The 17,355-nt window shown below is 51.0% G+C and overlaps 2 protein-coding genes across 8 annotated transcripts in view; one reads left to right on the forward strand and one right to left on the reverse strand.

Annotated features, from left to right (window-relative positions):
- The window catches only part of MED12L (mediator complex subunit 12L), a 102,615-nt gene extending 99,486 nt beyond the window's left edge, over positions 1–3,129 (forward strand). For all 5 annotated transcript variants that reach the window (XM_042881045.1, XM_042881046.1, XM_042881048.1 and 2 more), the window contains 2 exons: positions 2,031–2,115; positions 2,414–3,129. In XM_042881045.1, the coding sequence (XP_042736979.1) occupies positions 2,031–2,115; positions 2,414–2,463 (135 nt within the window). In that variant the 3' untranslated portion in view covers positions 2,464–3,129. The remainder of the gene's footprint in view (positions 1–2,030; positions 2,116–2,413) is intronic.
- Positions 256–17,091, reverse strand: IGSF10 (immunoglobulin superfamily member 10). 3 transcript variants are annotated; one of them, XM_042881042.1, is made up of 6 exons: positions 16,901–17,091; positions 15,293–15,422; positions 14,031–14,421; positions 9,372–13,547; positions 7,866–8,757; positions 256–7,146 (listed from the first exon to the last, which is right to left on the reverse strand). In XM_042881042.1, exons 1-6 carry the CDS (start codon positions 17,089–17,091, stop codon positions 5,238–5,240), a joined length of 7,689 nt encoding a protein of 2,562 aa, XP_042736976.1. In that variant the 3' UTR covers positions 256–5,237. The 3 variants fall into 3 exon arrangements, with proteins under 3 accessions (XP_042736976.1, XP_042736977.1, XP_042736978.1); XM_042881043.1 differs by lacking the exons at positions 14,031–14,421; positions 15,293–15,422; positions 16,901–17,091 and having other exon boundaries at positions 7,866–8,742; positions 9,351–9,679; XM_042881044.1 differs by lacking the exons at positions 9,372–13,547; positions 14,031–14,421; positions 15,293–15,422; positions 16,901–17,091 and having other exon boundaries at positions 256–7,149; positions 7,866–7,881.
- Positions 17,092–17,355: the final 264 nt, after the last annotated feature.

Consider the following 17,355-nt stretch of genomic DNA (forward strand, 5'->3'; position numbering starts at 1 on the left):
GTATGCAGGTGTGGGAGGAGTAATAAACGAGGGGTCTTCATCTGATCACTACTGAAAGATCATTTATATCCATTTCTAAGCTTTTCTCAGTATTCTTGTCTTGAGCAGGCTGCCTCTGATGGGTTGCCACAGAGGCAGAGCTCTGCCAGGCACCCGCTCCTCCAGCAGCAGAGCACTCCGTGTGGGTTTCACATCCCCAGGAAGCCCTGGTGTGTGGTTAATACGTTTCACTAACCTCAGCAGTTACTAGAGTCAGAGGATTACACAATATATTTTAAGTAAAGGATTGGTTTTCAGAAAGAGAAAAAAAAGCTGAAGTCTTCCTAAAGCCCTGGAAGTCCCTTTGGTTAGCCAGGGTTTCACTGAGAGAAACAGCAGATCTGCGCAGTGTGTGCTGCCACCGAGTGTCACTGCGCTGCACTTCAGGCAGCACGTGAGGCTGGGTGGTGTGTTGTTAAGTAGAGAGTATGGATGCTGTATGTAAAAGAAAAAAAAGCACATAAGTAGAAGCACGTGTCCTTTCATCAGATCTAACGAGAAGAAAAGCAGTCGGATTTTGAAAACAGACCAAGGGAGCTCCAAGGCCCTGCAGTAAATAGGTAGTTCAGTAAGTGGTGACAGTTTGACTTCAGCAGCCAGCACAGCAGTCCCTCGTGCATCACAGTCCCTCAGGAGCAGGGAGGTGTCAGAGCTGTGCCATCAGCTTTCTGTGCTCGGCACCCCCAGGCAGTTGGCACACAGGTTTCACTTCATGCAGGGGACATCTGTGCTTCCAGAGGGAGGAAACACCTCTGCTGTGCACCACTTCTGACTCCAGAGGAACCCATCCTAGCGGCACCATTGCTTCAGATGGTCTGACCGCCCAAATTTATCTGTTGTGATTTAGCAGCTTGACTGGACAGATATGTACTTCAGTGATGGGTTGGCAGTTGGATTTGATGATCCTGGAGGTCTTCGAACCTTAATGATTCTGTGAGTCTGACCTACAGGTAGCTGACCTATTAAGTTATTAATAGTGATTTTCTTCTGGCTGATGGGTAGAAGCACCGAAAACAGAACAGTGCTTGTTCTCCTGCCTGGTGTCGCAGAGAAATACATTGCATGGGCTGTTCAGCTAGGGAATAACACATGCTGTCAAGTGTACCAGTTAGAGACTGAATTCTGCTTTGATGCGGTGTAGATAGCGTACAAATTTGTGGAAGTCCATGAATTTACACCAAAGGGTGCTTTCGAAAGGATTGAAGGCACGATTTAGTTCATTAGCAGCAGATTTCTTTGGAAGCTCTCAGTGTTTGATTCTGTCACACATAACAGTGTGCTGTGGGAGGGTTGCCTTGCTCCCATGGGCTGTGCTCAGGTCAGAGTGAGGTTTGGCACATGCTGAGCATTCTCCACCACAGTGGAACAGTGGAACAACACAGTGGAACCAGCAGCCACAGCCCTGAAGCATGTGAACAGCTCTTCTTTGTGCTTATCCTTCATGTCATTTGAAGTGCCACTGTCCTGAGAGAAACATCTTCCTAGAAGTTTCTTCAGCTACACAAGGGTGTTTACAGCTGCCAAAAGGACATTAGTTTTGATGAGCAGTTCTGGTTATCTGTGGCTTTGAGCAAGACAGAGAGCAAAGTTGCTGAAAGCAATGTGCAGGATAACACCGGGCTCTGCAGGGGTGGAAAGGATGGGGAGACCAGCAGCGCACACTATGACACCTGTAGTAGCATTGGAGACATGTGAAATGTCAGGGCATGAAGAAAACATGTCCTGGGGGTTCTGAGCGTGTTTCCTGTGTCCTCGCTCCGCTGTGAACATGTGCTCAGGACCTGCTGCTGGGCAGCTCTGCCTCTCGCCATCCTTCCCCACTCTGCCGGCCGCTCTCCGGTCACACTGCCTGCTGGGCTCAGGGCCTGGAGCCGTCCCTGGGAGATCTGTGCTGCAGCAGCCAATGGTGGGCTCAGCTGGAATGGGAGCGTTGCTTTCTGCGCTACCAGCGTGCGCTCATGCTGTGATTTCTGCCACCTGTCTTTCCGCAGCAGTTCCCGAGGCAGGGCCTGCAGCAGACGCAGCAGCAGCAGCAGACGGCGGCGCTGGTCCGGCAGCTGCAGAAGCAGCTCTCCAGTGAGTGCAGCTGTGTCTGTCTGTCCGTCTGTGGGGGGATGTGCAGTAGTGTCCCACTAACGTGGGAGCTGTCGGTGGCTGGCAGCAGGCCCTGCACCCGGCAGCCATGTCACAGTGCGGCGCTGCAGCCGGCGCAGCTGGGGCTCTGTGGGTCACGGAGGGCCATGGCAGGGGCTGGCTGCCCACACTGCTGCCCCACCGCTCGCCTCACTGCTGTGTGGCAGCGACCGACGGCGCGCTGCTGCTGAAACGCGGTGCACTGCGTTCTGTGCAGCTCGTTCCTTTGCTTTGTCACCAGGTAACCAACCGCAGGGAGTGAACCAGTATGGGCATCCTTCACACTTCTGAGCCCAAAGGTGGGAAGGAGGCGGAACGTTCCGTTTGCACTGCAGAACAGAACATTCGAAATCCAATGCACTACTTATTGCTAGAAAGGAAACCTTCATTTCCTTCTCTTATTATTTTGGTAATTATTTTTCGTGCTGCAGTTGATGTGAGTGTGTAACGAGGTGGTTCTCGCGGGGGTTCGAGTTTCTTTGCTTTTAATTAGATTTAAATGTAAGGACTTGTGGACCTATCTGAAGAATGTTATTGCAGATTTTATGAATTTGGTGCTTTTTAGGTCCCGTTCCTTTTAAAGAGGACAGAGAATGTTGGGTTTGTTTGTTTATCCGTGGGAAACATTCTGTTGTTGTTACTATTTATTTTTTTAAGAACTGCACTGGACCAAACTGCTGAATTGAAAGGCACTCCTGACCTTGGCATAACAGTTGGTTTGTTCATTAAGATGTTCACCTCTTTGTTTGATGGTAGAACGAGCGTTGATTTGAATTGTGTTTATTTGACTGTAATTTTCATACGCACTTTATAAAGTTCTTTGTTTAAAGTACCAATTCTCTCTCGCTCTCATTGTGGTAAGAAGGTGCTGAAGTGGGTTTACTGCTTGTATTAGAACTTCTTAAAGTTTATATTAAAAGCCACAATGTAATGTTAATAAACCAACTGAAAGTAGCAGCATTTCTTCATATGTGGTCTTTGTAACGTCCCGGCCCTTGGTGATCCTTGGAGGAGCGCTGAGGGCTGGGCAGGGCTGTGGGCTGGCAGGAAGGCAGGTCTGTTTGGCTCTGGGTGGTTCAGTGAGGAAATCCCACCCTGGGTTTCACAAAGAGGGGCTGAAAAAGTCCTTTCTGCCACTTCTGGAGCTGCCACCTGCCCGCACTGCGTGCCCCTGCACGGCTGTGCCTCTTACCAGTGCGTCCTTTTTACTGACTTGGTGTGGTAACTGCTCAAAAGTCTGGGTTGGATGCTTCATTTCTGGCCGAGCTTCAGTGGTGTAATGTTGGTTCTGTGTGAATCAAGATTAACTGCAGAAATGAGCTCTGCGCAGAAGCTGTATAAATAATACCATGATGCTCTTCTTCATGTTTCTGGGTTGGCCAGCAAGTTAAGAACTTTGTGCTAATTGTAACTTCGGTATTGTCTACAACAGCAGGAGTTGTTCAAGCTGTAAGCTGTTATATTTGCCTTATGTTATCCCACTTACAAGATTTAATCATATAAAGCAGTTAACGTGTAGATTCTGATTGTCTTTTAAAGTGATCAGATAAGTCTAACTTACATAAAAATTATTTCAGTTGTTTTTTGTTGTTTTTTTGTTCTTACGTGGATTTTCTTATCCCCAGTGGAAGTGTACTGTTCTTCGTAACAGATAAAGTTGTCACAGATGCTGACAGGTGAGATTGGTGTAACCCAGCCTGTGTGGAAGGAAGCACACAGCAGACCACGTGCAGCTGATGTTCAGAAATGGTCATGCCAGCACAAAGGCTGTCCCAGCTGAGTATGAACTCTTAAATGAGCAAATAAGTAAAATCTCCAGCTCGATCATAACGTGGTTAAATGGGAGGACAGAATCTGCATGTAGCTCTTGGCACTTTCTCACTCATGAGAACTTTGTGGGATTTGTTGCGGAGGTTCGGATGCTGCGTAGCACTGAGGAGTTTCACTGCAGACTGTCCTATGAGCGAAGGATGTTTTATCCCAGAAGAGGTACGTTACACTTCTCGAACTTCTCTGTTGTTATTTTAAAGGATGTGAAGAGCTAGTCTTGGTGAGGTGAGGGATGGTGACCCTGAGCTCTCCACGTGTCTATTAGGCTTCCTGTAATGATAAGGGAGTGCTTTCACCAACAGCAGTCCCTGCTCTGCTCTACAGCTGCTGCAGGGCAGCGTGGTCCCCTCCATGGCACACGTGAGTCCCCAGTTGGTGAGTTCAGGGGGAAAGGCTCTTCTGGCCCTTCTGTCCTGGTGTTAACGCTCCTAGGAAGAGCGTGAGTGAGACACTCAGAGCTGGAGTTACTGATTGATAGTTATTTGACCAGTCCAGTTCACCGTTCGGTTGCGCAGAATGCATGTGTGTCCATTTCCCTCTGTTCTGAAGGCAAAAGGTCTCTCCTTAGACCTACCCAGTGCATGGAGAAAGCAAAATTCTCAGTTGACATGCAGACTGATGTAATTGTTTTCTAAGTGAGAAATCTTTAAAAGAAATGTTGTGATAATTGGAAAATGATGCCAACCTGGACTAAAGCCCAAATTCTTCTGAATGCATCCTCCCAACGTTCTGCACAAAAGACCGTGAATCAGTCTTCACTGCTTGTTTCACCAGGGAGTGTTTATTTTATAAAAATGTACCAAATAATCTAACATGTTAAGAAGGTAATCTGCAGCACAGTAAAATCTGTTCTTTGGTCCTTGGACATTCTTCCTTTCTGATCCATGCCACACAAGGTGAACATTATTAATCTAGTTTAAAAACATCAGTCCTGTACGGAAGTTCTCTAGGTGCGTTTCTAGAAAGTAATATCGTTCAATATTCCAAGTTTGCTGGCAGGGCAAAAGTGCCTCAAGTTCAGTTTTATTTAGGTCCCTTCGATCACTGAATCAATGCTGGATGGTAATGCTAGATCTAATTTCCTTTTTCTTTTTGGTGTGCTCATTGCAGAGTGAATCCTGTAAATGTATTTAGGCACTTATGTGCCTTCGGCTGCCTTTGATTAAACTTATTCCAAGAATGAACTCAGTCCAGCTGTATACTTGCTACCAATCACTCATTCTGTATTTCTTATTTCAAATGACATGAATGTATGTGACTGTGAAATCACTGCCAAGATGGTTCTTTGCTGTGCACTTGTACGTTCCAGAGTCTGACGGCCGGGGGTTCTGGATGATCAGCGTCCCCTGGGGATGCAGCAGTTCACTGCCGGGTGCTCGGCCGCGGTTACCTGTAGAGAGAACGGAGCGGTCAGGTAATTCCCATGTGATCTCTGGCTTTGGTATTCCCAGCGCCGTGCAGCTGAGCTGAACTGCTGCACCAGGCATCGTACTTATGGTCTGTGGGGGTCTGTTTGTAATCCTCGGAGGATAGGCTACAATGGTGACAGGCACGGTTACAGACAGATCTCCGGCGGGGTTGTGGGCCTTGCACACGTAATTCCCTCTGTCGTGAATGGTAGCTGCTCGTATCACCAGCGTGCCATTTTCCAGCAGGATGTGTCTGCTGTTGATCTGAGGTCGGTCCAGCACGTGGCCACCTGGAAGAGTCCACGCCGTGCTGGGTTTGGGGCTGCCGTCGGACAGGCAGTGAAGCGACAACGATTCCCCACTGATGCCCCTCATTGGCCCCTGGGGGTAAACGAGGATGGTGGGCTTCTGAGCAACTTCCAGGACGATCAGCTTTTCGATGTAGCCGACCTGGTTCTTAGCTGCACAGCGATACTTCCCGGCTTTGTCCCTGCTGGGGTTGTGGATGGTAAGGGTTCCATGGCTTCCTGGGAGGAACTCGGACATCCTGGTCCCCTTGGAGAACCACGTGCCATTGGGCAGCATCCAGCTTACTTCAGGTGGAGGGTTTCCATCCACAGAGCAGTTCAGTGTGATTGTTTTCCCAGGTTTTGCTATTATTTTTTCATTGAGTGGATTTTTAAACATGGGTCGCCTTAGCATTTCCAGTACCTCCAGCTGCACCACCAGCATGCTCTCTCCCCAGTCGTTCCGTGCCACGCAGATAAAATCTGCTGTGTCAGAAGGCCTTAGGTTCCGGATTTCGAGTGTTCCGTTTTTGTGCACGACAATCCTGCTGCCGTAGTACGGAGCTGTCAGGAAAATGTTATCGGGCATGATCCACATGATCTGGGGGGGAGGCATCCCTTCTGCCCTGCAGTCGATTTGTTTCTTCGAGTGCCTCACTGCAGTCACTTTAATGATCGTTTTGTTTGTGTATAAGCCATTTATGATAGGTGGTTTCGCAACAACATCCAGTTTATACAATTTTGTATCATCCCCTCCGGCGTTACGAGCAACACACATGTACTCCCCAGCATCCAGCAGCTTGGCTCGGCGGACTGACAGGGAGCCATTAGTGTGCAGCAGGTGCCTGTCTGTGGAAGAGGAGATCACGTCACTGGAAGGCAGCAACCAGAATATTTTTGGCTTAGGTTCCCCAGCAGCTTCACAGTCCAACAGCGCCGTATCCCCGGCTTTCACTTTAATGTACGTCTTGTGATTCTGCTTTATGCGAGGGGCTGCCGTGACGACTGTGATGTGTATTTTCATTTCATCTCTCCCCAGAGTGTTCTGAGCGTAGCAGGTGTAATCTCCCTCCTCTGTTGCTCCAGCTCTGTTGAGATACAGCGTTCCGTTGTCAAAGAGGACGTATCTGCCAGACCTGTGTCCGCTGTCGTCTGCCAGCATCGCGTTGTTGATCACTGTCCCATCCGGCAAACTCCAGGATATTTCTGGTGCAGGTGACCCGGAGGCCTTGCAGTCCACCTGGAAATCTTTTCCGTAGGGCACCAGTTTCTTGAAATACTGTTTCTGGTCAATCTTGGCTGGTTTCATTGTGATGCTGACTTTCATCAGAATCAGATCATCTCCAATTTTGTTTCTTGCGACACACAAATAGTCCCCCGCATCCTTTTCAGTAACTGCCTCGATAACCAGGGATCCATTGGGATACACGTGGATTCGACTTCCCATTCTGCTGTGGGGGAGAAAGAGGAAAAGAATTATGGAACAAAGTTCTGAAGGTGAATACTGAGTGCTGGAAGTGGCTTACACTATTAACTTGTTAAGTATGGAGTGAGCTTTGCTCCTTGATTTCCTAATTTAAAGTTCTATTTCATAAATTAAAAATTCCTCATGGTCTATATTCTGTATCAGATACCTGGCTAATTTAAGTACATTTTTAAAGGCACTACGCTCATGTTTCAGCACTTCTGTTTTCCTAGACTTCTTTCCTTTACTGAAAATACCAAGGCTTTTTTCCCACAATGTTGGGGTGTAAATGGTGGTGAATCAAATCTGGGTGCCTGCAGTGGATGAAAGAAACATAATGGGGCTGGGTCCTTCAGGAGTTGCTAAATGCTTACAATGAGCCTGAGCTGATTTTGCACGGTATTTCTTTACATCCTTGCTAATGCACCTCTGCTTTAAGCACCTCTTTTCCTCCTGTGCCTGCATTCAGCTCGAGCCTGCAGGCAGCAGGGGCTGAGAACATCACTGGTTCTGGAATGTGCTGCCTTTCACTCTGCCATGATTTCAGCCAGGAGATTGCTGCTGTTGGTACTACAGAGCTGTGTTCAGAAGTGAATTTAGCTCTTAATGGATCGTTCCAGTGACGTTCCACTCCCTCACACCAGCACTGGAGATGCTAGCACGTGAGTTTTCCAAGAGCTGGGGGAGAAAACAGGCTCCTACCTGTGCCACTGGTCTACGACCGCCTTGGATGGCAGCCTCCAGATTATCCTGGGCCGGGGCTCCCCTGTGGCCGTGCAGTTCAGCAGCAGTTTGTCCCCAAAACTGAGCTGGGTCATGCCCTGGGAGGCGGCAGCTATCCTTGGCAGTGTGTCCCGGTGCCGCACAGTGAGGGTCACCACCCGGCGCTCCGAGCCCGTGGAGCTCGTGGCGATGCACTCGTAGTTCCCGCTGTCAGTGGGCGCGATGCCGCTGAGCCGCAGGGTGCCGTTGGGAAGCAGCAGCACCCCGGTGTTCACAAACTGCAGGGGCTTCACCACCGTCCCTTCGGGGAGGACCCAGTGGACGCGGGGCTGAGGATTCCCTTCTGCGGTGCAAGGAAGGCTCAGGTCTCGCCCCGCCGTAGCTGTGATCTGCTGTCTCTTCTCCTCCACGATGACGGGAGGTGCTGCAATGACCTGCAGCTTCACAGTCAGCGTGTCGGTGCCTGCTGGGTTTGTGGCCGTGCATGTGTAGAGGCCCCTGTCGTAAACCGTGACATCCTTGATCATTAAGGTGCCATCTGGCTGCACGAGAACTTTCTGATTTCCCTGGGAAGAGCTGGAAACGTGCGTTTCATTGGCCAGAACCCACGAGATGGAGGGAGGAGGTCTGCCCTCAGCTGGGCACCTCATGGCCACGGGCGTCCCGGCGTGGGCAGTGAGGAGCCGCGTGCCGCCGGCGATGCGGGGCGGGTAGGCCACCACCGCCAGCGTGGCCAGGAGCCGTGCTGTGCCCAGAGCGTTGGTGGCGGTGCAGCAGTACTGCCCGCCGTCCTGCAGGGCTGCCCGCGTGATGGCGAGCGTGCCGTTGGGCAGCACCGACCACCTGCTGCCACTTGCTGGGGCATCAGTCTCTGCGGGAGGGAGGGACAACAGCACGGCATCAGACCTCTCCATCCTGCCTTGTTTTGCTCTGTACCCGTATACGCTTTCCTTATCCTGGGCTACGCTGCCCAAATGCCCAAGACAGTGGTGGTAAGGAAGGGAGAAATAATAAATCCTATGTATGCAGTGGAAAAGCTTCAAAAGAAAACCAAATCTAAGTTCTTTGGTAGAGACAGGACTCGGATACTGCAGGTAAGGGTTTGTGTAGCCAGAAGTACTTTGGTTCAGTTGTGTGCAGGTGTTGCAAATTGGTAAATGTTTTGCTCTTGCAATAACTTAATGTCATGGTTCATTATGTTCATTTGACTGCTCTGAAGCAGCAAGTAATGTGCAAGAAGAGCTTTAATCTTCTCACAGTAAGCACAAGGTTATTGTTTACGTATGCACATATTTAACATTTCCCTTAGCAACTGTTTCGTAGTCAGTATTAAGGCACTCCAGCAAGCATGCTGGGATGTCATTTTTCTCACTATTTCTTAGTTTGTGCCGTAACTGGTCCTTCATGGTATTCCTAGGCAAGCACTACTGCCTGCAGCATGACAACCACCTGCCAGACTGTGGCACCCAGAGCTGCCGAGCTTACCTGGGGAGATCTTGGTCCATTCTACTGTTGGCTGGGGGTTGCCCGTAGCTTCACACGGAATGAAAGCATCTGAGTTGGCCAGCACGGTGAAGGCAGCTAATTTTCCTCCAATTATTCTGGGCTTTGTGAAATAGTTTCCGCTTAAAGAGAACAAGGACAGAGGGATGCTGGTGGTGGATTTGTGATGCTGTCTCTGGTCAGACCAGCCGTCGGCAGAGCTGCCCCACAGGTACGCATGTGGAGCAGCCACCTGCCATGGTGTCGACACAGTCGGCATGTTAACTGTTGAGGTTTTGCCTCCCCTTTCTGCAGATGGCAGCCCAGCACCGATTCCCCCCATGGACAGTGCTGAGGTGGGACGCTGCTCTCTTGGAGCTGTGGTGCCCAGAGCTCTGCTGCTCAGCTCGGTGCTGCCCGGGTCCAGGGGCCGTGCCACGGGGCTGCCTCGAGCGGCCTCCTTGTCTGTCCACAGGTGCGGCCGCTCAGCCGCTGGGGTGGAAGCTTTGAGGTGCTGAGCAGATTCTGAGCGCGCTGTGGCACTGACTGCAGCAGGATGCACTCGCTTGGCTCCCAGAGGCTCTGAGAGCAGTGGGGGGGGTGGGGCCGTTGCAGTGGGGGTTTGTGGCTGAAGGCTGCGGGGCAGCAGTGACACGGGAGGGGTGCTCACCACCATGCTGGGGGCCGCTGCTGTCTGCGGGGCTGTCGTGGGTCCGTGCTGTGCTGTGCCTGGTGGGGGCAGAGCCCGTAGAGCTGGGACCCAGCCTGCGGGTGGGCTGTCAGACCCTGCTGCTGCAGGCGCGTGCCTGGTGGGCGCAGCGGGCGGGCTGGCTGCGGCTGGGGTGGCTGAGGCTTCGTCTGCTGTAGTGCGGGCGCCCGTGGTTGGGCTTTGAGAAGGAGCTGTTTTAGGGGGCCGCCTCCTCCTCTGGCCTCTCCTTCTTCCTGTTCTGAATGCTTTTTGAGGAGCCGTAGAAGCTGTAGTTGTTGCCTTTGGACTCTCTCTGCCCGTTCCTCCAGCTGTGCTCATTGCAGGGCTGCAGTCAGGGGGCTTCTCTGACATACTGCTGCTGTCAGCGGGTTTGCCTAAAGATGGGACGGGATCGACGCCCGCTGAGATGGGTGTGAAGGGCAAAGGAGAGACGTGGGGTCTCGATGCCACTGCTGTAGTTTCAGGAAGCAAAACTGATAACTCTGTTGGTGGAAGTGCACCTGTCCTCGGCACTTCCTTTTGTGTGCCATTTCCAAAGAGAAGTGCTCTTATAATTTTTCCTCCCTGGGAGTTTTTGGATGAGGATCTGGAGAAGACCGATGGGGGAGCAGAAGCAGTCCTTGTGCTCATCATGTGTGTGATTTCTGCAGTGTGAGCTGTGCGGGTTGCAGACGTTGGCAGCCTGCTGCTAACAGGCTGTGCTTTGTAAGTGCTGCTGTGACACGGAGCTCTGCTCTCTGCTTCCTTCTGGGCAGCATCTCCGGTACTTTGAGTAACTACAGGCAGTGCGGTGGAAGCGGCTCCTTGCCTTGCAGTGGGTGCACTGTCCTCTTCCATGAGGAATGCTGTGCTCCGAGCTGTGCCTTCTGAGTGCTCTGAGGACATATCTGTAGTAGAGGGGGAGGACAGAGGTGCTTCTGGGCTGAGCGGGTTGATGCTGCTGTGTGAGTTGTTGAAGGTGGGCACGTTAGGGCTGTGTGTTGAACTCAGCAGGACAGCTGGAGCAATAGCTGTTCTCCCTCCTGCAGAGCCTTGCTTCCCTGAATTGCGCCTGTGCTCTCTCATACTCAGAAGATGTCCTGGCCTGACCATTTTTTTCCTAGCAGAAACTTTCCTCCTTCTCCCATGTTGTTGCCAGGCCTGAGGTGTGTGGGTTGTCACATCCTGAATGATTTGAGCGTGCTGATGAGTAACGATGTTTGGGCCCAGTGGTAGTGCAGGAGTTACAGGTTTCTGAGCACTGTGGAAGTGAATGTGACCAAACTCAGAGTTTGGCTTGCTGATTGTTGCTGCAGATGCCTGACCACCTGTTTTGGTGGAAATCTTATCAGTAAACTCTGTAAAACCATGCATTTCACCCACTGCATTTTGGGAAGTTGCAGGTGTGCTGCTGTCTGTAACATTCCCCGTGGTTGTCGCAGATGCAGCCTTTAAATGCAGACTGTTATGTTCTCCAGGAGATGCTGATCTTTGCTGAACACTGATGAGCACAGATGTTCTGCTAGCTCCCTCTGTTGCCATCGATTGCTTCCCACTGCTTGCTGATGTTTGGCTTAAATTGGGTCTTTCCCATGAGTCTGAGGTCGTGGTCGTAGGGTTTAGATCTGCTGGTGTGGGGCTGACGGATGGGCTGGGCTGTGGGAAGGGAGCGGGTGGGGGGGTCCCGGCCCCTGCGGGGGCTGTGCTTCCAGCTTTGCTCCCCAGGGAAGACATGGTGGCCCCCTCTGTTAGCACTATCATGAACTCTTGTTCTGGAGAGATGGCAGCACCAGACATTTCCTCCTCATCCGCAGGCACCGTTGAGAACTCACGGACCTGAACAGGCAGGGTTGTCTCCACTTCCTGTTTTTCTGTCCCGGGTGGGTTCCTCTTTGCTTTTTCCAGAAAGGCCGCCCAGCGCTGGGGGTTGGCTCTCTTGGCTGAGGAGCCAAAGCGCCTTCGATGCCCCCTGAGCCTCCTGCCAGCTTTGTCCCTGTGCTGACGGCTCGTCATCCTCCTGCGGCCGCTGCCAGTGCGGGTGCTGTGCGTGCCCTGCTGTCTGTGTGCTGGGGCACTGGGCTCCTGACCCGTCCAGCTCAGCAGGGCAGCTGAGGAATTCTGCCTTCCTCTACCTGAGGGCAGCGCTGCATCGCCAGAGCCATCGCTCTCTTCCCACTCTCCCGCAGCCACGGGTGCTTTCTGTGGGGTGCTTTTGTCCTCTCCAACCAGCACTTGGAAAATCAAAAGATCAACACCGTACTGGTTGGCTGCAACACATCTAAAGTAGCCGCTGTCTCGCTCTGTTACCCCCTGTATTCTTAAGGTACCGTTGCCAAAAATCTGTTTGTTTCTTACGGAGTGGTGAAGAACCACTCTCTCAGGTAACACCCAACTAATGGCAGCATCTGGAACAGCGGCAGAGGTACAGGGAAGGTCCAGAATGCTGCCAACCGCTGTGGAAAATTGGGCCCCATTTACACTGCTGTGTTCCACATAAGGATCAACCACAGTGATTCTAAACGTGAGGACATCTGCATCGTGACCATTTGTGCCTATGCAGTGATAGAGCCCAGAGTCAAACGTATCAGCTGTTCGTAACGTGAACGTCCCGGATTTTACTACTACAATTCTGCCGTCCTCACTGACATAAGGGGCTCTGACTTTGCTTCCATCAGCCAATATCCACTCTATTGCAGGAGCTGGCTGCCCGATTGCTTGGCAGTCCAGTTGTACAGTTCCCCCGACTGGAACAGTGTGCTCTGTTTGTGTTTTGTTGTCTCTGGAGATCACTGTCCAGTTATTTCCCACTTTCTTTTGGTCAACGGTGGGCAAAACTATCTCAGCATCAGTGAAGTACTGGATGTGCAGCGTGCTAAGTGTGGTTGCTGTCCTGTCAAGCTGCAGTGCCACTTTGTTTTGCATTAGCCACGATGGTTCAGCTCTGAGTTCAGCCTCCACCTTGGTAAAAAGTTCATCTTTTTCAGAGTAGTTTTGCTTATATTGGTAAGTGATGAAAGGTGTTTCAGTTGCGACGGCACTCCTGTCGAGTTTGAGGGGAGAATTACTGTACAGGGCCAGTATGCTCCACAGCTGCTGAATGTGTCCGTAGGCGATGTCGCACACGAGGAATGATGAGAATGATGTTCTGAGGACTGTGACGTTGTCCTCTTTGTCAAATGAGATGGGAGACATTTCTTTTGGTTTCTGAACGTTGCAAACCAAGTTACCTCGATTTCCTCCTTGGTCAGTCATGTTCAAAACCACAGATCCTATGGGAGCTAGGAAGTCCTTGGGAGATACAGAGCTGAAATCCCCATCCTCTGGCACTGTGAGGTTTTTGAGTTTCAGGGTGTGATGTATGACTGGCTTAGTGCAGGTCAGAGCTGCAGGAGGAATAGCCACAAAGTTCTTCCCTTTGCAGTTCCTGGGGCTGGCACACACTGGGCATTGCTGAGCACCAGAACTTCGGTCTTTTTTGCACTTTATGACATCTGAAGGAAAGAGAAACACAGTTAGTTTTAGCATTAGGATCAGGACTCTTAGAAGTTGAACAAACAAACAAAACCAAAGCAGATGCTGGGGAGTAACGTTTTGAGTAGAGGGGATAAAAATAAGAAATAACAGAAGTGCAAAGGATTGGTGCAGGCGTGCTGTAATGGCCTGCTGTTCACAAAGGGGTCATTGGCTGCTGCAAAGGACTGACAAGTTTCATGTAGCTGCTTCTGCTTTACATCAGTTAATTTGCTGTGATATTCGAGGGGTGTAGCACAAATAACAATGCATCCGGTACCTCTGGAAGACTGACAGCAGGTGTCAGCAGGTCGATCATCAGCATTCGAACAATTAGAGATATATCAGATGCCATTGTGTTTCCAGTCTTCCCTAGGAGTGTATGTCAATAAATAAAGGACGGTGCTACCAGCAAGAAGATGCTGTAAGGTGATTAAAAAGAACAAGCAAAGCCATCAGCTCACCTGGCCTCTGTTCTGCCCATTCTGCAAACCACTGTAGATCGCAGTCGCAGGCCCATGGGTTCCCATGGAGGTAAATGCTCTCCAGCTCAGACATGTAGGAAAACATTTCTCGTGGTAGCGAGGTCAGCGTGTTATCAGACAGGTGTACGTGCTTTATGGAGGATACTTTAAATATTTGGAGGTAGCTCAAGGTGACAAAAGTGTCCGGATGGAGCTGCTTCAGGAGATTTCCTTCCAAGTGGACCAACCTCAGTGATGTGAGGCCATAGAAAACGTTGGGATTTACAAATTTAATTTCATTGTGGTCCATGTGCAACCGGACCAAGCTCTTCAGACCGTAGAAAGCATCTTGCTGAAGAACGCTGACCTTGTTGTAGCTCATCTTTAAGACCTGTTGACGAAAAAGCGACGTTACATTGCTGTAAGGCTCCCAGGCCATTCGGATTGGTGGTTACTCTGAAGTATTGCAACAGACCAGCAGGGCAAATGGCTGGGAAAAAAGCATTATTGGGAACTGTACGGGAATTATTTGTGGTTGTAGAAGGTAACAGCTGAGCTCTCGGGCACAGGAGTGGCCTTCACGAGGGTTACTGGATCCTGGAGATGTGCACACTCACCCGTTAGCTGCTTTCTGTTTCTCCCTCCTCACCTCTCATACTCCAAAGCAATTGAGTCACCGCTGTGTTTTCTGAGCACTTCAGGTCTTTCATGGTCACAAATGGTTACAGCTACAATGGTTTTACTTCTCTGTAATTATTAACAACAGCTCTGGACTGAAATTTAACTGGAGAGTAACTGTTAACTTGACATGGAATTGGTTGGGAATGGTTGGTCATAAATAATCATTCAATTACTTCTGTGTGTATGACTATCTAGATGGCAAATACAGATACAGGATAGATGGATGCCATACTAGCTGTGACTGATTAATTGAAGACTGCAGATGCAGTACTTGGAGCTCTGCAGCCTTCCTCACATAGAAGAAAGTCTCAATTGCAGCTGCTAGTTAAGATATTATGTCAGATATCTGCCATTGTTCATCTCTCTCTTGATGCTACACCTGAATGCCCACCTGGGAAGGAAAGGCATTTCCCGTGAGGTGGCTGTTGGATGTCCTTACCTTTCACAGGGATACCATTAGGAACAGGAAACCAAAAGGTTGAAGGCGGCTGGGCTGCTCCCCCAGACTGGTATTGCTGTCTGATTGCCTGAAGGTCATAACGGAAGCTAAGGCTGGGTTATCTCCAACACGTCGTCCTTACCTGTAGTGAACGTAAATCCCTGAACACCTTCTCAGGGATTGCGTTTATCTCATTGCTGTGCAGCATCAGTAACTCCAGTTTCTCCAGGCCGGCAAAGTCCGTGTCAGTCAGTGTGAGCAAGCTGTTGTACCTGGAACAAACAGCATCCCAGACCTGACCTGGCTGTGTCAGACAGCCACACATCTTGTTTTAAAGGAAACTAACCAAAAACGAAAGAAAACTCTCTGAAATGTGTAAAGGGAGGCAACGCTTCTGATAGCGAAGATGAAGTTTTATGTAAGTCATCTGTTCTCCTTAGCACAGAGTTTGTTAACTTGTCCCAGGCAGCTTCCTGAAGGCTCTATTCCAACTGGATATGGGAAATAACTGCAACAACATGCAGACAAGAATGCCAGTTTGGGGCTGCAGGGACCAGGGCAAGGGCTGCATGTAATGGCAGAGGGCTGCAATACGGCATTGCCCTTCTGCATCGCACTGTCATGGAGAAGACCTGGAAAGGCTTCCTTTGCAGTGTGAGAACAGCCCGCACTGAGCGCTGCCTCTGACCGTGGAGCTGCAGCCCTGCAGGGTCTCGCTGTCCTCTGCTGCCCTTCCTGCCACCCTCTGCTCTTTTCAGGAGTGCTTCTGGACCTTCATTTCCTCTACATCCTACCTTGCTGACACGGCCTGATCTGCTTCTCACACAGCCATCACAACTCCCGTGCCCAGTGGTCAGGAGCAGAGATTAATTCCCCAGTTAGATAGCTGGCCTGTCTGTCATAGCAGTGAGTGCTGCAAACACGTCCTTGGGCAACCACAGCCCTCCAGAAGTGCTGGTGCTGAGCTGTAGGCCTTCATACACCACTCTTCTGGGAAATGCTGCCAAACCAGAAAAAGAAAAGGGAGCTGTGACCAGGGAGCCGGCAGCAGGGCAGGGAAAAGCTCCCATGGAAACCTCCTTTTGTCTTTTTCACGTACACCTTTGGACAACTTAAGGCCATGTGTATCCAAAGTGCTACTGGGGCAGCCAGACATGGCTGCTGCGTGGCCATTGGGCTCATGGCAGAGGATGCTTGCAGGAAAGCCCTTTGACAGACCTGTCAAGCCTGTGTGTAATCTATTCTCTGCTCCTTCTGATCACCTGAACTGGAGTCTGAAGTATTCAGATAAATGCTATTTCCCATAAGCTGGATAAATAACAGTGTAGAAAACAGTATTGCATGACATTCTGAAGTAACAGCGTAAGTCTTTGAAGATTTGAACACTTGTGCTGTGTTTCTGGCCCCACTGGAGCTGTCTTTTCCCAGAATTAATTATCTCTGCTTCAGACCCCTTCAGAGTTGTTACAGATGCAAGATATTCAGATAATGTAAAAGAACTCATTTAAATCCAAAACTTTTTAAGGTTCTCGTATCCATCACACTTCTGCACAGTGTTGGAGGTCTTACACTTCTCTAGCTCTCATTGCCTCGTTGCGGCCACCTCTGAATAATGCAAACCACTCACCGAAGTTTCATTCCCCGCCCGGGTTAGTTTCTACCCCTACGGCTGGGAACTCTCAGTTATTGCTTGGCGGAACAGAGCGCTGAAAGATACCCGCTCAGAGGCGCGGCGCCGACCCGAACGTACCCCAGGTTGATGCGCTCCACGTCCGGAGCGATGCGCGGAGGGACGGCGGTGAAGTAGCGGAAGGTGCAGTGCACCTCTGCGGGGCCGTAGCAGGCGCAGAGGCGGGGGCAGGCGGCGGGCAGCGCGGCCAGGCGGGCGGCCAGGCAGGCGGCGAGCAGCGGCCGCAGCCAACAGCGGCGCGGGGCGCCCATCGTGCGGGCACCGCTGCGGGGCGGCCGTCACGGCGCGGGGAGCGGACGGGATCCTCCCGCACGGGAAGCAAAGCCGCGCGTTCGGAGCGCCGCCGTGCCGTGCTGTGCCGCTCCCGGCGACGAAGCTTCGCGGCTTCAAAGGAGCGCCGGCCCGCCGGGCTGAGCCGAAGCTCTCGGTTCTGCTCTCGGGTTTCGGATCGCTGAAATAAAACGCGTCGTTCTGAAGAAGCGGCCGCACGCCCTTCGTTTGACGGAGACGCGCAC

Source organism: Lagopus leucura, unplaced genomic scaffold, assembly GCF_019238085.1.
Source record: "Lagopus leucura isolate 7727_CA_CO unplaced genomic scaffold, USGS_WTPT01 Super-Scaffold_100029, whole genome shotgun sequence".
NCBI lineage: Eukaryota > Metazoa > Chordata > Aves > Galliformes > Phasianidae > Lagopus > Lagopus leucura.

Coding starts and splice junctions, on each gene's coding strand:
- IGSF10 (XM_042881042.1), bottom strand. CDS start 17,091: ATGGGCGCCCCGCGCCGCTGTTGGCTGCGGCCGCTGCTCGCCGCCTGC. Junction 15,423..16,900: donor GTGGAGCGCATCAACCTGGG/GTACGTTCGGGT, acceptor TGTTTGTTCCAG/GTACAACAGCTTGCTCACAC. Junction 7,147..7,865: donor GTCGTAGACCAGTGGCACAG/GTAGGAGCCTGT, acceptor CCCCCACAGCAG/AATGGGAAGTCGAATCCACG.